This window comes from Mustela nivalis (assembly GCF_964662115.1).
Source record: "Mustela nivalis genome assembly, chromosome: 2".
NCBI classification, from domain to species: Eukaryota; Metazoa; Chordata; class Mammalia; order Carnivora; family Mustelidae; genus Mustela; species Mustela nivalis.
In genome coordinates this window covers 147,783,384-147,805,718 of record NC_139021.1, presented here as the reverse complement: position 1 = coordinate 147,805,718, position 22,335 = coordinate 147,783,384, and the positions used below count along the sequence as shown (strand labels likewise).

At 35.9% G+C, this 22,335-nt stretch overlaps 1 protein-coding gene across 4 annotated transcripts in view; it reads left to right on the top strand.

The window, feature by feature from the left end:
• The window catches only part of PARG (poly(ADP-ribose) glycohydrolase), a 123,963-nt gene that overhangs the window by 88,459 nt on the left and 13,169 nt on the right, over nucleotides 1-22,335 (top strand). For all 4 annotated transcript variants that reach the window (XM_082718696.1, XM_082718693.1, XM_082718694.1 and 1 more), the window contains exons 14-16: nucleotides 8,134-8,212; nucleotides 10,931-11,039; nucleotides 19,970-20,075. In XM_082718696.1, coding sequence (XP_082574822.1) covers nucleotides 8,134-8,212; nucleotides 10,931-11,039; nucleotides 19,970-20,075 — 294 coding nt within the window. The remainder of the gene's footprint in view (nucleotides 1-8,133; nucleotides 8,213-10,930; nucleotides 11,040-19,969; nucleotides 20,076-22,335) is intronic.

Sequence of the window (22,335 nt, the reverse complement as noted above, 5' to 3'; positions counted from 1 at the left end):
AGAATAATTTTGTTCTGATTTATTTTTTATAAATAAGGAAAATGAAATTTGTCCACTGCTGGGCAGGAAATAGAAAGGAACAGCACCATTCCTGTCTTTATTTCCAGTCAGGTCAGTGGAACAGGTTGCTTTTAAACCTCACATAAATGAAATCATTTATCTTTGGTTTCTGTCCCTTCTTACAAAGTAGAGTCTGATAACACCAATACTAACTGCTTTATGGTTTTGAAGACTTTAAAAAAATTTTTAATATGGTTTTCCAAGCAATTCTAGGAAGTAAACAGATAGGAATTATTAACAACCCTCGTTTTCAAATAATAAAAAGAAGTCCACTGAGAGATTTGGTTACCTAAGGATTCACTTTGGGTCCCTCATGTCTCCTAATCTCAGTGTAGTGCTCTTTTTACAAGGCTGCCTTTGTAAATATGAATGTTTTCCTATGTGTCGGTTACATAGTACTTTCAGATTAAGTCTTTCTGGAATTATAATTTTAACCTCAGTTAATACATTGTTCTTTCTGTTTTGCTTCCTAATTAATGTGTTTATGCAGCAAGTACTTAACTGCTTCTATAGTCCTTTTTTTGTTCTTTTTTTAAACTAGGCTCAGCACCGATGTGGAGCTTGAACTCATGACCCTGAGATCAAGAGTTGCATGCTCCACCAACTGTGCCTGCCTGTCACCCCTTGTGTCTGTATTCCTGCATTACAAAATGCTAATGTAGGCATACATGTTAATGACTTACAAACCCTTTCTTGAGAGCTGGCAGTCTAATGAGAGAGTTAGATTACATTTTTAAAACAGCTTTACTGAGGCATAATTGACATACAATAAACTATATTTAAAGTGCACAGGTAGGTACATTACTTTTTGACATGTGGCTACATACATGAATCCATTTTTTGCCCATGTTTTAGTTGGGTTATTTTTTATTGTTGAGTTTTTATTATTATTATTATTATTTTATTTTTTATTTTTTAAAGATTTTATTTATTTATTTGACAGACAGAAATCACAAGTAGACGGAGAGGCAGGCAGAGAGAGAGAGAGAGGGAAGCAGGCTCCCCGCTGAGCAGAGAGCCCGATGTGGGACTCGATCCCAGGACCTTGAGATCATGACCTGAGCCGAAGGCAGCAGCTTAACCCACTGAGCCACCCAGGCGCCCTATTGTTGAATTTTGAAAATGCTTTATGTATTTTGGATACAGGTCTTTTATCAGATGCAGTATACATTTTTATCTTATGTGATATATCTTTTCATGATCTTACAGTGACTTGTTTTGATTACTGTTTAATAATATATTACTTTATAATAATTCTCAAAATCAGATAGTGTGAGTCCTCCAACTTTGTTCTTCTTCAAAGTTGTTTTGTTTTGTTTTGAATTTCAGAAGCAGTTTGTCAGTATCTACAAAAAAGCTTACTGGAATTTTAATTAAGACTGCTTTGAATCTATAGATCAGTTTGGGAGAATTGACATCTTAACAGTATTTAGTCCCTGACACGTGAATGAGATCTGTTTATTGAGGTCATCTTTAAATTCTCTCAGTGTTAGACTTTCTACTGTATACTTCTTTTGTATTTGCTCAGGTTTATCCCTGTTTCATATTTTTTGTTGCTATTGTAAATGTATTATTCTAGTTTGTGATTGTTCATTGCTACTGTGTAGAAATATAACTGACTTTCAGGTTGCAATTAATATTCTAAATGCTTTCCTGATATGTGCAGAGTACGGTGGAGGACAGATAAGGGACCACCAGTGCTACTTATGGTGTCAGGAAGGCTTACCCAAGAAACAGCGTGAATTCCTTAGTTATTTCATAATTTGTAGCTGAGTATCTTATCCAAGATTCTAGATGAATTTATAGGAATTAAGCTGTAAGTTATTTTAAATTTTTGAGAAAGTTATTTCTGAGAAGGAATATGCTGTGTAATAGACTGGAAACTGAAAACTAGTATTGAGTTTAAATCTTTTGTGTTTTATTATGGAAAATTTTAATCATATACGAAAATAGAATAATATTTTTCATAGTGTTTTAAGTATTTATATTGTATAGATTTTTTTTTTAAGATTTTATTTATTTATTTGAGAGAGAGACAGTGAGAGAGAGCATGAGCGAGGAGAAGGTCAGAGGGAGAAGCAGACTCTCCATGGAGCTGGGAGCCCGATGTGGGACTCAATCCCGGGACTTCGGGATCATGACCTGAGCCGAAGGCAGTTGTCCAACCAACTGAGCCACCCAGGCGTCCCTGTATAGATATTTTTATATTTGTATGTACATAACTAGGATACTCTTAACTGATAACAGTGTTATCAAAATCAGGAAATTTAACATTAATAAAGTACTATAGTTAATCCCTAGTCAGTATTTTCATTTTGTCAATTCTCCATATTATATTCTTTATAGCTTTTTTCCCCCTAGTCTACTCCAGTCCAGGATCACACCTTGAGTACAGTTGTCATGTATCGTTTAAACTAGGACAGTTTCTCTCCTTTCCTTGTATTGGTTTACCTTGATACTTTTATTTTTTAATTTAATCTGATTTTTTCAGTTTTCCAAGATTCATGGTTTATGTACCACACCCAGTGCTCCATGCAATACATGCCCTCCTTAATACCCACTTTCAGTCTTGATATTTTTAAAGCTTATAGACCAATTACTTGATAAATTATCTCTTATTTGGGGTTTGCCCAATCTTTCTTTGTAACTAGATTCAGTTTTGTGGGGGTTTATCAGAGATAGTGAGAGAGAGAGAGCACAAATGGGGTGAGGAGCAGAGGGAGAAGCAGACTCCCTGCTCAGCAGGGAGCCCTGTGCACGGCTTAATCCTGGGACTCTGGGCCATGACCTGAGTCAAAGGCAGACGCTTAACCGATTAAGCTACCCAGGTGCCCCCAGTTTATTCATTTTGATAGAAATCCCACTAAAGTGTTTTGTCCTGCTTTAGAGTATCTTTTGAGGTGAAGAGTAATACTACTTTGTCCTAGTGTTTGTGATAAAGCATCATAATTTGCTTAAGGTGGAATTGGTCAAGTTTCTCCACTTTCAGGTTAGTCTTTCCCTTTGTAGTTAATCTGTAGGTATGTATTTCACATACTTTGGAAACTATAAACATCCTGTCCTCATCAAACATTCACCCACTAATTTTAGCACCCATTTTTTTTTTCAAGATTTTATTTATTTATTTGACAGAAAGAGAGCACAAGCAGGGAGAAGCAGACTCCCTGCTGGGCAGGGAGCTTGATATGAGGCTGGATCCCAGGACCCTAGGATCATGACCTGGGCCAAAGGCAGATGCTTACCCCACTGGGCCACCCAGGTGCCCCTTAGCACCCATTTTCTTAACTCCATTATTCCTTCTGCATTTAGTAGTTGGCACTGTACTGTAAGGAAGGATTTTCCATTCTCTTGTTTATATATATTTACTAGTATTTATATAGACACATGGATTGTTATTTTATTCAGTGTGTTATAATCTATTACTGTCACCTGTTTTGATGGCTATGGTGATTTGATGCTATGGAGATTTGTCAGTGTTAGCTGTTATGTTCCTTTGACATGTGCCCATCATTTTTTAATGCACTTCCCCTTTTTTTGACTTTAAAAGATGTTCTAAGCTCATCTTGTGTATTCCCTGCCTCAGCTCTAGATTCCTCATCTCTCCAAGGAGTCCTGGCTTTGAAGTAATTTTTAGAAGCATTTGAGGGGTACTTGGGTGACTCAGTTAAGCATCTAACTCTTGATTTTGGCTCACATCATGATCTCAGAGTCCTGGGATTAAGCCCCACGGCAGGCTCTCCACCCAGCAGGGCATCTGCTTGTCTTCCTCTCCCCTTATCCCTCCCCTCACTCACACAATCTCTCTTAGAGAGAGTTCAGCTGACATCCTCGTCAACATTTAGTGTTGTCATTCTTTCTGATTTTAGTCATTCTGTCGGATATATAGTGGTATCTCACTGTGGTTTTAATTTGCATTCCTCTTATGACTGGTGATATTCAGCAGTATTTCATGTAGTCAGTAGCTAATTTTTTATCTTCCTCTGTGATGTTTATGTTTAAGTCTTTTGCTTATTTTTCCAAATTGGGTTGTTTGTATATTTGCATTATTGACTTCTAGGAGTTCTTCTATATTTTGAACACAAGCCTTTTGTCAGATGTTTGTTTTCTAAATATTTTTCCTCCAGTCTTGCCTAAGCATTTTCCTAAAAGTATTTTAATATTGATCTAATCTAGTCTTTTTAAAATTGTATTAAGGTTACTGCTTTCTTTATCCTATCTAAATCTTTATGTACCCCCAATGTCATTCTCCTGTGTTTTCTTCTAGAAGTCTTATAGTTTTCGGTTTTATGTTAATGCCTTTATTTTATCTCAGAGTAATTTTTGTTCATAGTGTGAGGTAGCAATTGAACTTTATGGGGGTTTTTTCCAATATGAATATCTAATTGTTCCAGCAACATATTTTGGAAAGACTATCCCTTCCTTCCTCAATGGATTATTATTATTTTTTAAGATTTTATTTATTTATTTGACAGAGAGAGATCACAAGTAGGCAGATAGGCAGGCAGAGAGAGAGAGGAGGAAGCGGGCTTCCTGCTGAGCAGAGAGCCCAATGAGGGGCTCGATCCCAGGACCCTGAGATCATGACCTGAGCTACCCAGGCACCCCTCAATGGGTTACTTTAGCACCATTGTCATAAGTCAGTTGACCTTACAAGTGTGGATTTATCTGTGAGTTCTGTTTAGTTCCATTGATCTCTTTTGTCTTTCCTTAGGTCACAACCAAGTAAATATTGAATTCAGGTAGTTAAATCCTCGAGTTTTGTTGTTCTTTTTTCAAAAATGTTTTGGTTATTTTAGGATCTTTGCATTTCTGTAGAAATTTTAGAATCATGTTCTCAATTACTATTTTTTTTTTTCTAAAGACTGCTAGGAATACTGACAGGATTGAGGGGTATTTGTGATTACAATACTGAGAAATACCATATTGAGTGTTCCAACCCCTGAGCATGGTCTGTCTTGCCATTTGTTTAAATCTTTCTCTCAGTGGTGTCTGCTACATCTCTTGTTACACTTACTCCTAAGTATTTTACTGTTTTTGATGCTATAGTTAATGGATTTTTGAAAGTTTTATTTTCCTATTGTTTGCTGCTATTATATAGACATGCCTTATGATACTACATTTATTTATGAGATCTCCTTCCATTTCTTTAATTTTTCTTCTTTTCTTTTCCTGGCGATTCCCTAGAATTTGCTGTATAAACAGTCATGACATCTGCAAATAGGGATAGTCTTAACTTTTTTATACTCTTTATGACTTTTTTTGTTTCTTTTTCTTTCTTTTTTTTTTTTTTTCCTTATTACGGTGGCTAGGACTTCACTACAGTGTTGAATTAGGTGGAATATTTTCATCACTATGTATGAAGTTATTTTTAAGTTTTTATGTAGTGGTCCTTAATCAGATTGAGGAAGTTCCTTTTTTTGATTCTCAGTTTTTTTGAGAGAATTATGGTAGGTGTTGAATTTTATCTTTTTTGCAACTTTTGATATGATTATGTGGGGTCAATTTCACATTTTTCAAATGTGAAATCAAAATAAAAGCATAATTTTTATCTTCCTGATGAATTGACCCTTTAATTATTAAGTGTTCCTCTTTATCCTTCATAATACTCCTTGACTTCAAATCTGCTTTATCCAATATTAATATAACTGCTCTCACTTTCTTACTAGTGTTTTCAAGTTTGTTTCTTTTAATTTATAGATTCGTCTCTTTTTTCTGCTTATAATTTTTTGTAAACAGCCCAGACTATTGGTCCTGTAGAGTTTCCCATGGTCTGAATGTTGCTGATTACATCTTTATGGTGGTATTTGACATGTTTCTCTTTTGTCTGTCTATAAATTAATAGTGAAGTATAGAGGCCATTTTCAGCCTTATTCAGTACATTCAGTAATCTTCATGTATAAAAGCTTCAAGTTGTTTAAGTAACATGTAAGAAGTTAACTTGACCCCCAAAATTAAATTAATTTGCTTTTGGATGAAGTGACAGTTCATAATTAGCATGTCATTATTGGATTTTGTGTTCTTTTTAATTTTTGTTAAATATGTTTTCTGTATTTTTTTTGCTTTGTTTTCTTTGTTTGTTTGCTTGTTTAAGTAATCTTTACACCCAAGGTAGGGCATGATCCTGAGATCAAGAGTCACATGCTCTACTAACTGAGCCAACCAGGGACCCCTGTTTTTTATTTTTATAAATATATATTTTTTCTGAAATACTGGACATTCTAGTATCATTTTTTCCATGAATATTAAGTCTTTGTCACTGATATCTTCAATATTGAACCTTTACTGTATGAGTAGTCATTTTAATAAATAATGTTCCAGCTGTCTGAAAAAGTCAGTCTGCTTGCATTTTATTCACCATCAAAACTAGGGCAATTGCACTTAAAAATCACTAATATTAGTTGTCAATGTTGTCTTGTTTATTCTTTTTTTAAATTACTTTCTGATACGTGAAAAGTATTATCTTGCTCAGGGTTTTCAGCTTTTCATTTTACTGTTTTGTCGAGAGGTTAAGTAATTACTGAGTTGAACATAGGAATTGGAGTGATTTTATTTAGTTAAGCAGTAGGATAATTTTGGCACCATCCCTCCTGGTATATACAGGTTTGATGAAGTAGAAATTTCTGGGGACGCTTGATGGTGCCCTTAAATAAGTTAAATAAATTACTTAAATACTGAATTACTTAAGTAAAAAATTAAAAAAAAAAAAGGTAGAAATCTTTGTTACGTGGCAAGCTTGGTGAATTTTCTCATCAGATGAATTTTAATTATGCTTCTTTCCCCTTGCCGCCTTCTCATGTCACAATATTCTGGTTTACAAAACCCTTTGAAGTCACTTGCATGTTAATAAGCAAGTCCTAGATTTAATTTAATAATACTTTTCTTAGCAGGGAATGTCTATAGTAAAATTGCTTTCTCAACAATACAAACTAAGTATTACCATGAGATTACTGATACTGAAGACATTAGCCCTTAAAACAGTCTTTGTACCCCTCCTGAAAGACATTAATATGAAAGAGCATATTTTGTTTTCTCTGTTGAGACATTTATCTCTATATGATAAACACTGCAGTGGCTTTTATAGGTGTCATTTTTTTCCTTAAGAAAATAATAGGTTTTGGGACGCCTGGGTAGCTCAATTGGTTGGACGACTGCCTTCGGCTCAGGTCATGATCCTGGATTCCCGGGATCGAGTCCCGCATCGGGCTCCCAGCTCCATGGGGAGTCTGCTTCTCTCTCTGACCTTCTCCTCACTCATGCTCTCTCTCACTCTCTCTCAAATAAATAAATAAAATATTAAAAAAAAGGAAAAAAAAAGACCAGTTAGGTTTTTTTCAGTTGACATTTGCCAACAGGTATTTTTAGAAATGAGGATTAACGAACGAATGGATAAGGAAGATGTGGTCCATATACACTATAGAGTATTATGCCTCCATCAGAAAGGATGAATACCCAACTTTGTAGCAACATGGACGGGACTGGAAGAGATTATGCTGAGTGAAATAAGTCAAGCAGAGAGAGTCAATCATCATATGGTTTCACTTATTTGTGGAGCATAACAAATATCATGGAGGACAGGGGGTGTTAGAGAGGAGAAGGGAGTTGGGGTAAATTGGAGGGTGAGGTGAATCATGAGAGACTGTGGACTCTGAAAAACAATCTGAGGGGTTTGAAGTGGGGGGGTGGGAGGTTGGGGTACCAGGTGGTGGGTGTTCTGGGGGGCACGGATTGCATGGAGCACTGGGTGTAGTGAAAAAAATAATGAATACTGTTTTTCTGAAAATAAATAAATCAATTTAATTTTAAAAAAAAGAAAAGAAAGAAAGAAATCCGGGGTGGGGGGTAAGAAATGAGGATTAAGTTTATTAACAAAGCCCCTTTAGGGGGCGCCACTCGATTAAGCATCAGCTTTTAGCTCAGGTCCAGATCTGCAGGGGGAGCTGGGATTGGCCATGTCAGGCTTCCTGCTCAGTGAGAAGTCTGTTTCTGCCCCTCCTCCCACTCTAAAGACCCTTTAGAACATGCAACTTTTAAGAAAAATCCTTTTGAAAAATAATAGCAGATTATTTGTTTCAGGTGCAGAACAGTACAGTGAATACACAGGCTATGCTGAAACGTATCGTTGGGCCCGAAGCCATGAAGACGGGAGTGAAAGGTGAGTTCATTTCTGACTTGATCAAGTATTGCCTGACCAAAAGCTAAGAAATTGGGTTTGACCTAGTGCATTCTGTCTCCTATCCACTCTTACTTCAGAAATGTAACTGTGGTCTTAAGTTCAGTATTAAAGATACATTAGTAGTTAAACTGGTATTACCATCTCCATATACAGAAGGGAAGAACAGAGAAACAGAAGCCAAAAGTCTAAACCAAAAATAAGGACGGAACACTTGTTCTTTACCTGTTAGCTACCAGATGTAAGCAGTCAATGGAGGTCAACTTCCAAGGCCAAACTTACCTAGAATAGGTTCTTAATGAGCTTAAAGCCTTTAACCAGCTTATTTATCCTTAATTTTTCTGTGAGATTAAGTAGGTGGGGAAACATGTTGGGACACTTTGCCTATTGCTGCAGAACGGTTAACAGCAAGACCTGTTTGCTGAAGGCTCCTTCCGAAATTGGTTTACCAGGGTAAACTTTTATAGAAATGGTGCCCGAGTAATATTCCATTGTATATATGTATCACATATTCTTTTTTTTTTTATTAACATATAATGTATTATTTGTCTTAGGGGTACAGGTCTGTGATTCATTAGTCTTACACAATTCATAGTTTTCACCATAGCACATACCCTCCCCACCACCGCTTCACCCACCACCCCCCTCCACTCCAGCTACCTTCCGTTTGTTTCCTGAGATTAAGAGTCTCTTATGGTTTGTCTTCCTCTCTGGTGTTTGTCATGTTTCATTTTTCCCTCCCTTCCCCTATGATCCTCTGTCTTGTTTCTCAAATCCCTCATCTCAGTGAAATCTTACGATAATTCTCTCATCGACTTATTTTGCTTATCATAATACCCTCTAGTTCCATCCACTTTGTTGCAAATGGTAAAATTTTGGGAGTTTTTTTGATGGCTGCATTATATTCCTTTATACATACACACACACACACACACACACACACACACACACACACACACATCTTCTTTACCCATTTATCTATTGATGGACATCTAGGCTCTTCATGTAGTTTGGCTATTGTGTACCACATCTTCTTATCCATTCATTAATTGATGGACATTTGGGCTCTTTCTATAATTTGGCTATTGTTGATGATCCTGCTATAAACATCAGGGTGCACATATCCCCCATATAGTCCACTATATACACATATAATATTGGAATAATGGAATATTACTCAGCCATAAAAGAGAATGAAATCTTGACATTTGCAATGACATGGATCAAGCTATAGAGAATATGATGCTAAGTGAAATAAGTTAGTCAGAAAAAGAAAAATACCATACAATTTTACTCATCTGGAATTTAAGAAACAACAAGTGAACATGGGCAGGGAAGAGAGAGAGGCAAACCAGAAAACAGTTTTGTTTTTTTTTTTTTAAGATTTTATTTATTTATTTCAGAGAGCACAAGCAAGGGGAGAGGCATGCAGAGGGAAAGACAGACTCCCCACTGAGCAGGAAGCCCATTGTAGGGCTTGATTCTAGGACCCTGAGATCATGACCTGAGCTGAAGGCAGATGCTTTAACTAACTGAGCCACCCAGGTGTCCCAGAAAACAGACTCTTAACTATGGAGCACAAAATGAGGATTATTACTGGAGGGGAGGGAATGGATGGGTTAGGCAGATGATGGGGATTAAGGAGCACACTTGAGATGAGCGTAGAGTGTTGTTTGTAAGTAGTGAATCCCTAAATTCTACACCTGAAACTAATATTACAATTAAAATTTGGAGAAAGAAGAAAAAAAAGAAATGATGCCTGAAAGCTCTTGGGTGTGTGTGTGTGTGTGTGTGTGTGCGTGTGTTTGTGCGCATTAATGAAAAAGAGCCGTTGCATTGGAATCAGCGATTGCCCATCTATCCATGCCAACTATTCTTTGTAATATCTCAAGTCCAGCCCCAGGTCTCTTTCCTTTTGTTTTGGTTAAAGTATTTGGTTGTAACAATTACCTATGTGGATATTTAATTCCTGATTATTATTTACAGGCTAACATGAAGGTTTTGGTTGCCTTTCTTCAATTTATGCAATCTGTAAAGGCAGTATTAGAATATTTGGAATTTCACGTTTCCAAAGTCATCTCATCCAGTCCTTCCTATTTCCACAGGCAGTGTGTTACTGTCTGATTTACTTCTTTGTCTTTTTAAAAATAGTTGCACACCATCAGCAGTTGAGCACAGTAGGTAGAATGTTGTACTGAATCATAACGCATTTTTTGTTACACTTCTTGGGATTATGTTTTGGATGATAGAAGGTGATATTATAAAACCCAACACCCAAAGAGAAGGTCTCTGAAAGCAAAGGAATAATGAGCACTTTTTTTGGCTTTTGTCAAAATACAAATGCCATGTTTTCCGTATTAGAGGAAAACTGAGAATGAAGTTCCTTTTGTTTGCCTCCAAATCCTTTAACTTCTGAGACTTACTGTAAATGATGTATGTTTACACTATGTCATATTTGTCATCTCGTGATAATTTTTCATTTTACTATTTAATGCCTAATAGTCCATAATGTGTATGCCTTGAAATCTAAAAATGTTGCTTTCTGCCCTCTTGTTTTGCTGAGACCTATAGCTATTGGTTTGTTGGTTTGTTTTTAATATTTTAGCCCTGCCAAACTCTCGAGAAATCCCACATCCCAAGAGTTACAGTTTGTGAGTGTCTTTCCCCACTCATCATCTTCCCCCTTCCCTCCTGCCTCAGGGATGCCTGGCAGCGGCGTGGCACTGAAATCGTCGCCATCGATGCCCTTCACTTCAGACGCTACCTCGACCAGTTTGTGCCTGAGAAAATCAGACGAGAGCTTAACAAGGCCAGTAACCTCATTTCTTACTTCATCTGGCAGCTGTCATCTATTTACTGCCATTTTATTAATGCTGAAATTAATGCTTTCTGGTAATTCTTGCAATGTCAGTATGTCTGCCCACAGCTCTCCTGATTTAATGGGTCTGTCAGCTTGTACAAGATGTACTTTCCATTTCATAATTGCTTGATTACTGATGCCAGATAGACTGTTGCTTGATATTAAGCCCCACACATGCATTTAGCCCATCAAGTACTTTTACTTGGTTTGGAACATTATTATTGTAAAACTGTATAGAAATAAATGAGCGCTAAAAATTTTTTTTCACACATTTCACTGACGTCTCTACAAGGTAAGCCATCAGGGTCAATAGAGATAAACCATAAGTTAAGTTCTATTATAGGTAAGGTCCACATGTAAATTGTTTATTGATTAGGTAATTTGGCATATTTAGGACAGAATCTGTGACTTTCTGTGATGCTTAGTGTTGTCTACTATAATAATTTTTCTAATTATATTACAGAAAAATGAAAATGGGCCATACCTATTGCTCAGATTTTCACTACTGTTAACCATAGTAAATAAACTCTTTAACATACAGTAGAATGCTAATGCTGTTCTTTAGATTCGGGGCTTTACCAAAACAGTTGATAATTTCTTTAGATCTTTTACAGCCAAGAAGACAGTCATATTTGATTATGAGATTGTTTATTAAGATAATTACATGGACTTTTGATAATGACAGCAGACTGGGTATACCATTGCAAGGGAATTGGGAGTGCCCTTGAATTGGCACATTTGACATTATGTATACCCTCAGCTTGCCCCTGGTCTCACCACAGAAATGGTTTCTCTTGTGGTGCTCTGCATATCCTAGCACAAACACCTTGCCTTTGTATAGTTAGTAAAATGAACAACCAAATAATCCAAAGAGGCTTTTACTTCTTTCAGAACTTGATATATATTTGGGGTATAATTATATATATAATCTTATATTTTGATCTACTTGAGAATCTAATGGTTGATTGTGTTTTCTTACACATATCTATTAGTTTATTTTAATTATTTTAATGTTTAGAGTTCTCAAAGAGATCTCTTAAAAATTTTGAAGAGTAAATGCACTATTTTCCAAAGTTGAGCTTGAGAGATATCACTTATATTTTTTTAAGTAATTCCACAGAAAAGCTATGCAGAAAGGCTGTTCTGTGGCATATCAATAGGTATTATTTGTCTCTTTCACCTGACTCTGAAAATTAGAGATTCTGTATCAAAGAATATCTTTTATTATTAGATACATTTTAAATGTAAGCCTTTCACTGTTCAAACTCTTACCTTAAGGAAATTATTTCCAAGTACTTGATGTTTTTATTATATAGCATACCAAGTAGAATGAGATTTATCTTTAGATTTTTACCTGATGTTTCTTCTTTATTAAACACCTATTATATGAATTTGTCACATGGTCATGGTTTGATACTAGATGATATTTATGTAGGCAGTAGGTAGTTTGGAGAGAAATGTATGAAAAGGGAATGTGTTTAATCATACTCATTCAGTTACACAAATTTAAAGATTCTTTTTCTTATGGATAAAATTTATATTCCCATAAATACTTTTCTGTAGGAGCTAGATCATTCAGTTTTAGGAATTATCTGCAAATAATGATCTTTTTAAATTACATTCCTGGGCATAAATAAATCTTTTCTTTTTTAAACTGCCCATGGCCTATTGACGTCTACATTTACTGATGTAACCCTAACCTCAGTTTACCTATCCTCAAAGCCACCAGAAAGTTTAAAGATGTGAAACCTTGGTGTATCGGAATAGGTTAAGTTCGTTATAAGCGTTGGAAGACATTTATTTGTAGAATGTAGAGTCCTTAGGAAGCCCACGTTGTACACAAAAAGTCTTTAAATAACAACAGACAAAGTTTTATTTCATTCAAGCCAGTCAGCGATAAGCACCCTGCCTTGCTTCTGAAAATTTCTCAAAAATATTTCTTAAATGCGTTAGTCGGTGATTATTGAAACTTCTTATATATTACTAACACAGTTTTTTAAAGTAAACTTTTTAGGTATATGTTATCTTAAATCACTTAAAATGTTACAAATTTATAGGTATTTCCCAAATGTTCTTTAAGTGCTAGATAAAGCTCAGTAAGTCCAGTGTTGATTCAGGTATGGAATAGATGAAACCATATGAAGCAGATGGATTGATAGTTATGTACTTTTCTGTTTCAAGCTGCCATCATTTATATTAATATGCATTAAATTTAATTTATAGTTCATAAGAGATTCCTTTCTGTCAAATGAAGGTTGAAGTTTTCTTAAATTATGTAAGTAACAACAGTAAAAGTAATAGCTCACATTAAATGATATGCTTATGATGTAAATGCTTATGATAGTTAGGCATGCTACTTGGCACTTCACCACCCAGGGAGATGTAGATAGTCTTCTTGTCTCCAATTTAGAGATCATGGACCGAGACTTAAGAAGTTGAATAGGTTGCCCCATGTCACACATATGGGCAGTGATGAATTCAGGACTTGAATTCAGGTTCCCCTCGCTTCAAATCACTTTTTAAAAAACATAACTTCTTCCAGATAGAGAGTACTGTAACTAGGACTGTCTTTCCAGACTTTTTAACCTGTTTCAGTCTTAAATCATTAAGAATATCCCCTTCAGAGGCGCCTGGGTGGCTCAGTGGGTTAAAGCCTCTGCCTTCGGCTCAGGCCAGGATCCCAGTGTCCTGGGATCGAACCCCACATCGGGCTGTCTGCTCCGCAGAAAGCCTGCTTCCTCCTCTCTCTCTCTGCCTGCCTCTCTACCTACTTGTGATCTCTGTCTGTCAGATATATAAATAAAATCTTTAAAAAAAAAAAAAAAGACTATCCCCTGCATTTTGTTAACAATCTCCTATAGGCATATATGCTTTGGTTACCTCTTTTCTTTTAATCACAATCCTATACTGTGAGCAGGTCTCCAGTTGATTGCTTTTCTCAATATCCTATTCTGTTTGATACACTTTTTTAAGGAAATTTGAGGACTTTCCCCCCAACCTATTTATTAAATTCCCATAAGACAAGGAAATACCGTAGGTGTAGAGTAGCCCATCATCATATGGGCAAATATTGAGAAAGCACCTAGCTCAGGGCCTGGCACCATGAGAAGCCACTTGACAAATGTATGTTCTTTCATTCATGACCAAATTCCAAACCATTTGCCTTTATAGCTGAGAATTCGTTTCCTAATTCTTCCTTTTGAAAAAGCAGAAAGCAATAAATGATTTTGTTAAATGTCATCAACAACTTAGAGAACTAATCCAAATCCAGATAACTTTGGGTCTAAATAAAAGCATTCCATCATTTATTGGTTACATTTACCTATTAAAATAGAGTATGAATTTTAGTACAGCAACAGGGAGTATTACATAAACTGACAGCACAACTTGGAGAGAATTTAAGTTAAATATTTATATCTCACTGTTTTGTAAACTTAGGTTTAAAGCAGAAGTCTATATTAAAATGCTTTTAGAGATGACTTAAATAATTCTACTTTTTTCATGCCAGAGAGAAAGTGAACAGGAATAGAAAAACTCATTTTTTTCTAGGAAGTAAGAGAGCATAAGACCAATTTTCACCATCAGAATTCAGTGTGGATCTCTGAACTCTAGGGGCTTGTTTGCTACTTTTAGGTATTAGTCATCTGATAATAATTGAAAGGGCAATCCCACAAAGTGTTTTATTCTCTCTGGAAACAGTCTGCTCTGTCCAGGTTTCACCTGTCCTATTGGACCCACATCGTGACCTGCAAACAGAGTTGGTTTTTAAAAGGAAGAATCGGTCACCTTTTATCTAACTGGTATTGTGAAGCAATGTTTAATCCTCTGAGAGATCAGCTGGGCGACATTCTAGAGGAGCATTATCTTTGCAGTTGGGAAGATTTATGACTCCAGCTTGCAAAAGTGGCAAATAGCTCAGCAAGGGAAGAAAGAAATCATCTGTGAAAAGTTGTATTTAACCATGTTAGACTCGTTCAAGTAAGATTAAGTAATGAATATATTTCAGAGAGGCTTCTGGATCAGAAATTGATTAAGCAAACTAACCATCTCAACATGAAATCCCCATTTACCCTTTTTAAATTGATTTCTTGATGTTTTTGGTATTACCCATTAACAAATTTGGAAAGAGGTTGTTACTAAACCAGATCTTGATTCAATAATAGCTGCTGGTATTTCTTTTCTAAGGAGTTTAACACATAGAGTAGCTGATAATAGCTCATTTAGTTGTGAGAGTGTTAGAATGGAGGAGGAATTCAACATCTGATCATTTACATTTTCTTAAAGTACAGTTGACTCTTGAACAACTTGGAGATCAGGGATGCCAACCGTCTGCATGGTCAGAAATCTATGTGTAACTTTGAACTCCCCCAGAACTTAACTATTAATAGCCTACTATTGACTGGAGGCCTTATTGACAACATAAACAGTTGATTAACACATAGTTTGTATGTTTTATGTATTATATATACTGTATTCTTAAGCTAAAGAAAATGTTAAGAAAATCATAAGAGAAAATACATTTACAGTACTATACTGTATTTATCCAGAAAAACCCCTGCATTTAAGTGGACCATGCAGTTTAAACCCATTGTGATCAAGGGTCAACTATGTGGCACTACTTTTCAGGAATATTAGCCCAAAATGTGTCATTTTTAGTGAATTTTTCCTTCAGTCTCTGAATATGTAGAATCAGAATAACAATAGGTATACCTAATCCAATCTTTGATTTCACACACAAGGAAACTAAGGTCTGCATAATTCTTTCATTTTAAACAAAAGCAAAGTCAGTTTACTAGTGTTGCGGTTATTTTAAAGAGAAAAAAGTCACCCATGATCCTACCTTTCAAAAAGTTGTTTTCATTGTTATAGGTCATTCCACATGAATATTTAGTTTCATAAGAATGTGTTTAAAAGTTATCTATAACTTTGTATTTTACCTGTTTATCAATATATTGTAAATATTTTTCATATTCCCTAATATCTTCATAATATGTTTTATGTCCATAAAACTGGTAGGATTGATGGTAGGATGATTAAACTACTATTTTTGAACAATTAGGTGTTCCTAAGTTTCTGTCATTATCCATAATGTAGTAATAAACCTCTTTGTTATCTAATCAAATAACAAAAGAAATTTGCAAAATTGTTATTATTTAATCTAAGAATAATATTTTTTTGAAATGTCCAAGAGGTTCATTTTTTTTTAAGATTTTATTTATTTATTAGAGAGATCACAAGTAGAGAGGCAGACAGAGAGAGGTAGAAGCAGGCCCCCTGCTTAGAAGAGAGCCCAGTGTGGGGCTCAATCCCAGGACCCTATGGTCATGAACTGAGTCGAAGACAGAGGCTTAACCCACTGAGCCACCCAGGTGCCCTGATAATATTTTTTTTTTAAGTAGGTTTCACACCCAGCGTGGGGCTTGAACTCACAACCCTGAGATCAAGAGTCACATGCTCTACCAACTGAGCCAGCCAGGTACCCCTCTAAGGATATTTTAAGACTCTTGATTAATATTACTTTATTCTCTTCCAAAAGATTCTTTTTAAAAAAATCCTCAAGCAGATGCCCTGCTGAGTGTAGAACCTTACCCGGGGCTCCATCTCAGGACCCCAAGATCATGATCTGAGTTGACTTCAAAAGCTAGCCAGTCAACTGACTGAGGCACACAGGTGCCCCTTTTCCAAAAGATTATTAAGGATCTTTTTAATGTTATGTTTGTTTTAAGAAATCATCGTATTCTAAGATCTCAGACAATCAGTATTGGTACCAACTATGTTTAAGTTAGACAGGTGGCAGGGCGCCTGGGTGGCTCAATGGGTTAACCCTCTGCCTTCGGCTCAAGTCATGATCCTAGGGTCCTGGGATCGAGCCCCACATCGGGCTCTCTGCTCAGCAGGAGGCCTGCTTCCTCCTCTCTCTCTCTGCCTGCCTCTCTGCCTGCTTGTGATCTCTCTCTCTGTCAAATAAATAAATAAAATCTTTAAAAAAAAAAAAAAGTTAGACAGGTGGTGGTAGGTTGTCTTCAAGTAAACAACTCTTTAGGAGCAATAATTGTTAAATTATTAATCTAGCAAACAGTATAAACTGTTTATATTATAATGAGAGATAGTTTAATTATATCTATTAGGCCTGCTAACCTTGGTGTTGAAGCCTAAGTTCTTACTTCAGTGTGCATGTGTTCATGTGTGTGTGTGCCTCGGTATTTGTGACCAATATTTCTGGGAGTACCATCTATTTCCTGGGTCCTCTCCTGGGCCTGTAGGTTTTTACAACTGTTTTTGTTGTTGTTGTTGTTGTTTTTTAGTTTGTTTTATTTTTCACTTTCTTTGCTTCCGTCCTACATTTCTGTCTTTATCTCATTATTTCCCAGCTGGGCTCTAGTTTGTAACTCTAGATACCAGTGTTTTCTTCCTGTCTCTTGCTTTTCAGAGCTCCCCTTTGTACCTTCAGGACTCCAAAAATACCTTTATCTTCCCTTTCTTCTTCTTTTCCCATCAAAATTCATTCTGAGAGATAACTGTTCATTGGTATCCTCTACTTACTATCCAAGATATGAATGCTTCCCCTTTTCCCTTTAAAGTTGTTTATTAGTTTAAAAAAAAAAGCTGTCTTTGGTGAATGTCAGGTCAGGATGTGACGATAGAGTTTGAGCTGGCTTTTTCTTCTTACTGCTCTCATTAATCTCCTCAGGTGATCTGGCTGTGAGTGTGGGGGTAAAAAATGTTTTTTGTTGCCAGCATGGAGCTCTTGAGAACTCCTAGTACCTTTCCCCATGAAGTAAGAACTTGGCAACCCTTTTGAGGTCTCTATCCATATCTGAATTTTATTTTTTTAATAAAGGGTTCCATTGCTGTTGTAAAAGGAAATAATTCCTGATTAGTGACCGTGTTCTGGTCTCCAGCATTTGAGGGATCCCTCTCCTTACAGTAGGAGGGAGAAACATAGGTTGTCTCTCTAAAGAGGACTCAGAGGAGCTTGCTGCCTGTCTCTTATTTCTGACCTTAAAAATGCTTGGTTTAAACAGGATAAAATAATTTTGTATTTAATGATTATAAACAGTTATTCTTTATACCCAATTACTTTATAGTTGTTGTATATCATTTAATTTCTGGTTAACTTTTTTAAAGTTTGGATTCGTTTTGATCAAAACACCAAAGGCAATTAATGTCAGTTTTATAGTTTGTTTTTGTTACGGCATTTTTCAAGGTAGTTGTGGAGAGGTTCTTTTGTGTGGTTTGGTTTTTGTTTGTTTGTTTTAGTACAGTTGATTAGCCCTTTAGATTAGATTTTTCTCCTAATAATATAAATATTTCAAGTTCTCTGTTAGGCTCTAGTTTCACCAAGCTATGTTTGCTCATTAAAGATGTCAGCCCAGATACAGAGATGGCAGTAGGAAGAGACTAAAGCCATTCTGACAGTATAAAAGAGAGGCAGCCCCAACAGGAGGCTAAGAAATCATCTTCGTGTAGGCCTGTTAAGGAGAATTTGATAACAAACCAAGAGGCAAAGTTATGTCTATTCTGACAGAGTTTGTTTTCTCCCTTGTTGGCATAAAGACAGAAACTCTATATTTTTTAAGAACCTGATGAAAAAAATTGAGCTCTTTGATATTTTTGATCTGAAAGAGACTTTCAGAAGCTCCATGCATCTGATTACACAGGTAATTTGTGAGTTCTACTGTAAGCTCTGTATCACAGCATTGAATAATGGTCTGGTACCAACTTATAATTAATATCTGTCAGAATTTACAGCCCAGGAGGGGGTGGAAGGAATAGCCTTGTTAATCTATCCAGACAGTGTGTAAAATAAATTTTTATACCTTAGTGGAAACTTCAGAAAGCAATTTACTATATTCTATGTGTGGGTTTCATGGAAGCATCTTTCTTTATTCTTGGTTTTTCTCTGGGAACATTTGTCACACATCATTCTTTTTATTTTATTTACTATTATATGTAAGCTGTATTTTAGGCTTTGTTTCATACTCAAGAGAACCCAGGGGAGATTTGCTTTGCTATTATATTAAACTTTTTAATATAGTCTGATAGTTTCAGAAAACTAAGAACCCTTAGGAGGCAGAAAAACCAACTGGGCTGACAGTAAAGAATGGAAAACAGAAACTCTGGGACCTTAAACTGCAGTCTTCTCATATACAAAATTAGCTGTTTCTCTAATTAATACTTAGCCAGCATCCTTAGGATATATTGTACTTTTCTCAGGTGACTAGCAAGTTTTAAAATATTCTGGCTTAAAACAGAGCTATGAAACAAGAGAATCTTAGAGCTGGAGGGGATCTTAAAGGTTATTGTATAACCAGATGTAGGAATCCCTCTTATATATACAATTGTTTGCTCATTATCAAGCATTTCAGTGGCAGGAAGTACATTTAAAAGCTAATCACAGTTTCTAATCTAGTCCCAATAATTCAAAGTGAGCACTGAGGAAGCATAATGGAAAAAAAGGGGTGATCAGAAGCCTTCAAATAAAGAAATGTGTTAAGTGCCTTTCTTCCCTTTAGTTCCTGGTAGTTTGTAATTTGGGTCCCATCAGTTCTTGAATATCGCTGATATATCCATTTATATTTGTTTGATTAAGATAAAGAAACTGAGACCTGTATTAGTTTAAAGGCTTTGATTTGTCTAGCATCAAAAGAAATAAATACTAGAATTGATCATTTCTTACTCTCTTCTTGTATAATCCCAGGATTTTATGCTTTTCCCTCTACCTTGGCCCCAAAAGAGAGAAAGAAAGGAGGGAGAGAAGGGAGGGAGAAAGGGAATGGAACATAAACTTGATAGTAGCTACTGATCCTAGTACATCAGCCAGAAATACTGTTAGTGTCTAGTCCCTCACATGTTGTGATATTTCTTTTATCCTGCAGGCTTACTGTGGATTTCTCCGTCCTGGAGTTTCTTCAGAGAATCTTTCTGCAGTGGCCACGGGAAACTGGGGCTGTGGTGCCTTTGGTGGTGACGCTAGATTAAAAGGTGAGTAAATAAGTTGTTTTAAGAAGGCTAATAGCATTGTGACTAGGGAGAAAAGTTAGTCCTTCAAACTGGGATTTCTAATGTTCTATTGTAATAAGAGACCACAAAGATCAAAGAGAAGAGAAAAACAATATTTGACATCATCCTCTTTTTTTCTTATCATGTTTAAAGGAATTCTTATTTTTATTTACTATTTTCCTGCAGAAGTCACTTATCTCTTTGATCTATAAGACACAGTATTTAGTTTTATAGAGATATGGAAGAGTCCAAAATGACTATGAAGTTTCAAACCAAAGCACCCATTAAGCACCTTCCTTGGCAGAAGTGATTTTGATGGACAGAACTATTTTGTTGACTCATGCATTCACCAAACTTAAGAGGCATCTGTTGTGGTAGACTGAGAGTACAAAAGTGAGTAAGATGTAGTCCTTGCTTTGAAATTCACAGTATATGGGAGAGGCATAGACAAATGTAGTATAGTAGTGAGTAAAGGTACACATGTGTGGGAGTATAGCTTAGGAGAGCTGCATGAATAACATATTTGAGGAGCCATTTGGATACCCAAGAAAGATGAACATTTCTTGTATTTTATTGTTTATGATAAAAATATCACAAAATCTGATCAACAAAACTATTGGCCATTTAGCAAATTATGACATTTTCTTAACTCTGAAAAGTACTAGTTACAGAAAATAGTATTATATCATTACTTAGGAAGGTTACTATTCTGTGTCAGCCTGACTGGTCTGATACCAGCTAAATGTGCTGCAATATAATCCTGCCATTAACTACCTGGAGTTAGGACAAATCCAACAGGTTAAGGGCAGAGTCCTCCATAAGACCACCCCTACTTCAGACTCTAGCCACAAGTATGGGGCAAGGTGTCCCCAGGCTACCTATACCTCTGACCACCTGCCTATTAATCTAGGGGGTTCTTACAACACCCTTTGGGTTTGATAATTCACTGGAATAACTCCGAGAGCTCAGGAAGGTGCTACTACAGTTTTATGGTAACAGGTGTGAGATCTGGGAGGGAATACAGAGTTTCCATGCCTTCTCTCTGTGGTGTCACGGCACATCACCCTCCTCACACATTAATATGTTTGTTAACCTGGAGGCTCCACTGACCTTTGATGTCTGGAAGTTTTCACTGGGGCTTCATTATGTAGGCATCATTGATAAAATCATTGGCCACATCACTGAACTCAATTTCAGCCCTCCTTCCACTCCCTGGAGGTCAATGGCTGAAAATCCCAAACTTAAAGCTCTCTCAGGGTCCTCTCAGAGTCACTTCCTTAGCATAACAAAGACAGTATCATTCTGAAAATTCCAGAGGTTTTTGAAATTCTTTGTTATACTACAGTTATTAAAGTAACAAGAAAACAAAGCAAACATAAAACAACCAGCTAGACTTGATAGCCAGCCTAGAAACAGATTAAAATCTGTTTCACTGGGAATAAAACAGTTGAGTCTGTCATAATTTATGAATGTTACTTTTGTAAAAGTGACACATTTACTATTTTTTTAATCGAGAAAAATATTATGAAGTATGTAAAAATCATCAGAATTCATTTTTAGCATTTGGTGACCATCCTTTCAGAAGACATTTCTATGTAACAATCTTTGTAACCATTTGACATTAATAACATCACACCATACTGTCTATGCTCTAAACTCTTCTTTTTGAAAACCCTAGTCTAATGGATTTTTTTCAACACCAACAAATGTAAATGTACTGTCAACATTTTTAATAGCTACATAGCATTCTGTTGTATGTACCTCTGTGTACCATAATTTATTTCATTGGTTCTCCCATTTATATACAGTTGGTTTATTTTATCTTATAAGCAATACTGCAATATATGAATGTATGTTACATATCATTATTTTTGTAGGATTAATTCCTATAAGCGAGATCAATGACTCAAAGGCCATATGTATCTTTATATTTTGATTACTTGTTGCAAACTGTTCTTCTGAAAAGCCATGTCAATTTATCCTATCTTCCTTATATAAGAAGCTTTACCAATATGGGATTTTGTCAACTTTTAAAATTTCTCTGAGGTTTAACATTTTTCATACATATAGTGCCCATTTTTATTTGCTTTGTGAATTGCTTTTCACTCTTCTGTTCACTTAGCTCTTTGGGAATAGTTTTGACTTTTCATTGACTATTAATAACTCTTTGTATATTAAAACATGTTAATTATCATGTTGCAGGTGTTTTTCTCAGGTTTTTTCATTTATTTTAGCCTATTAG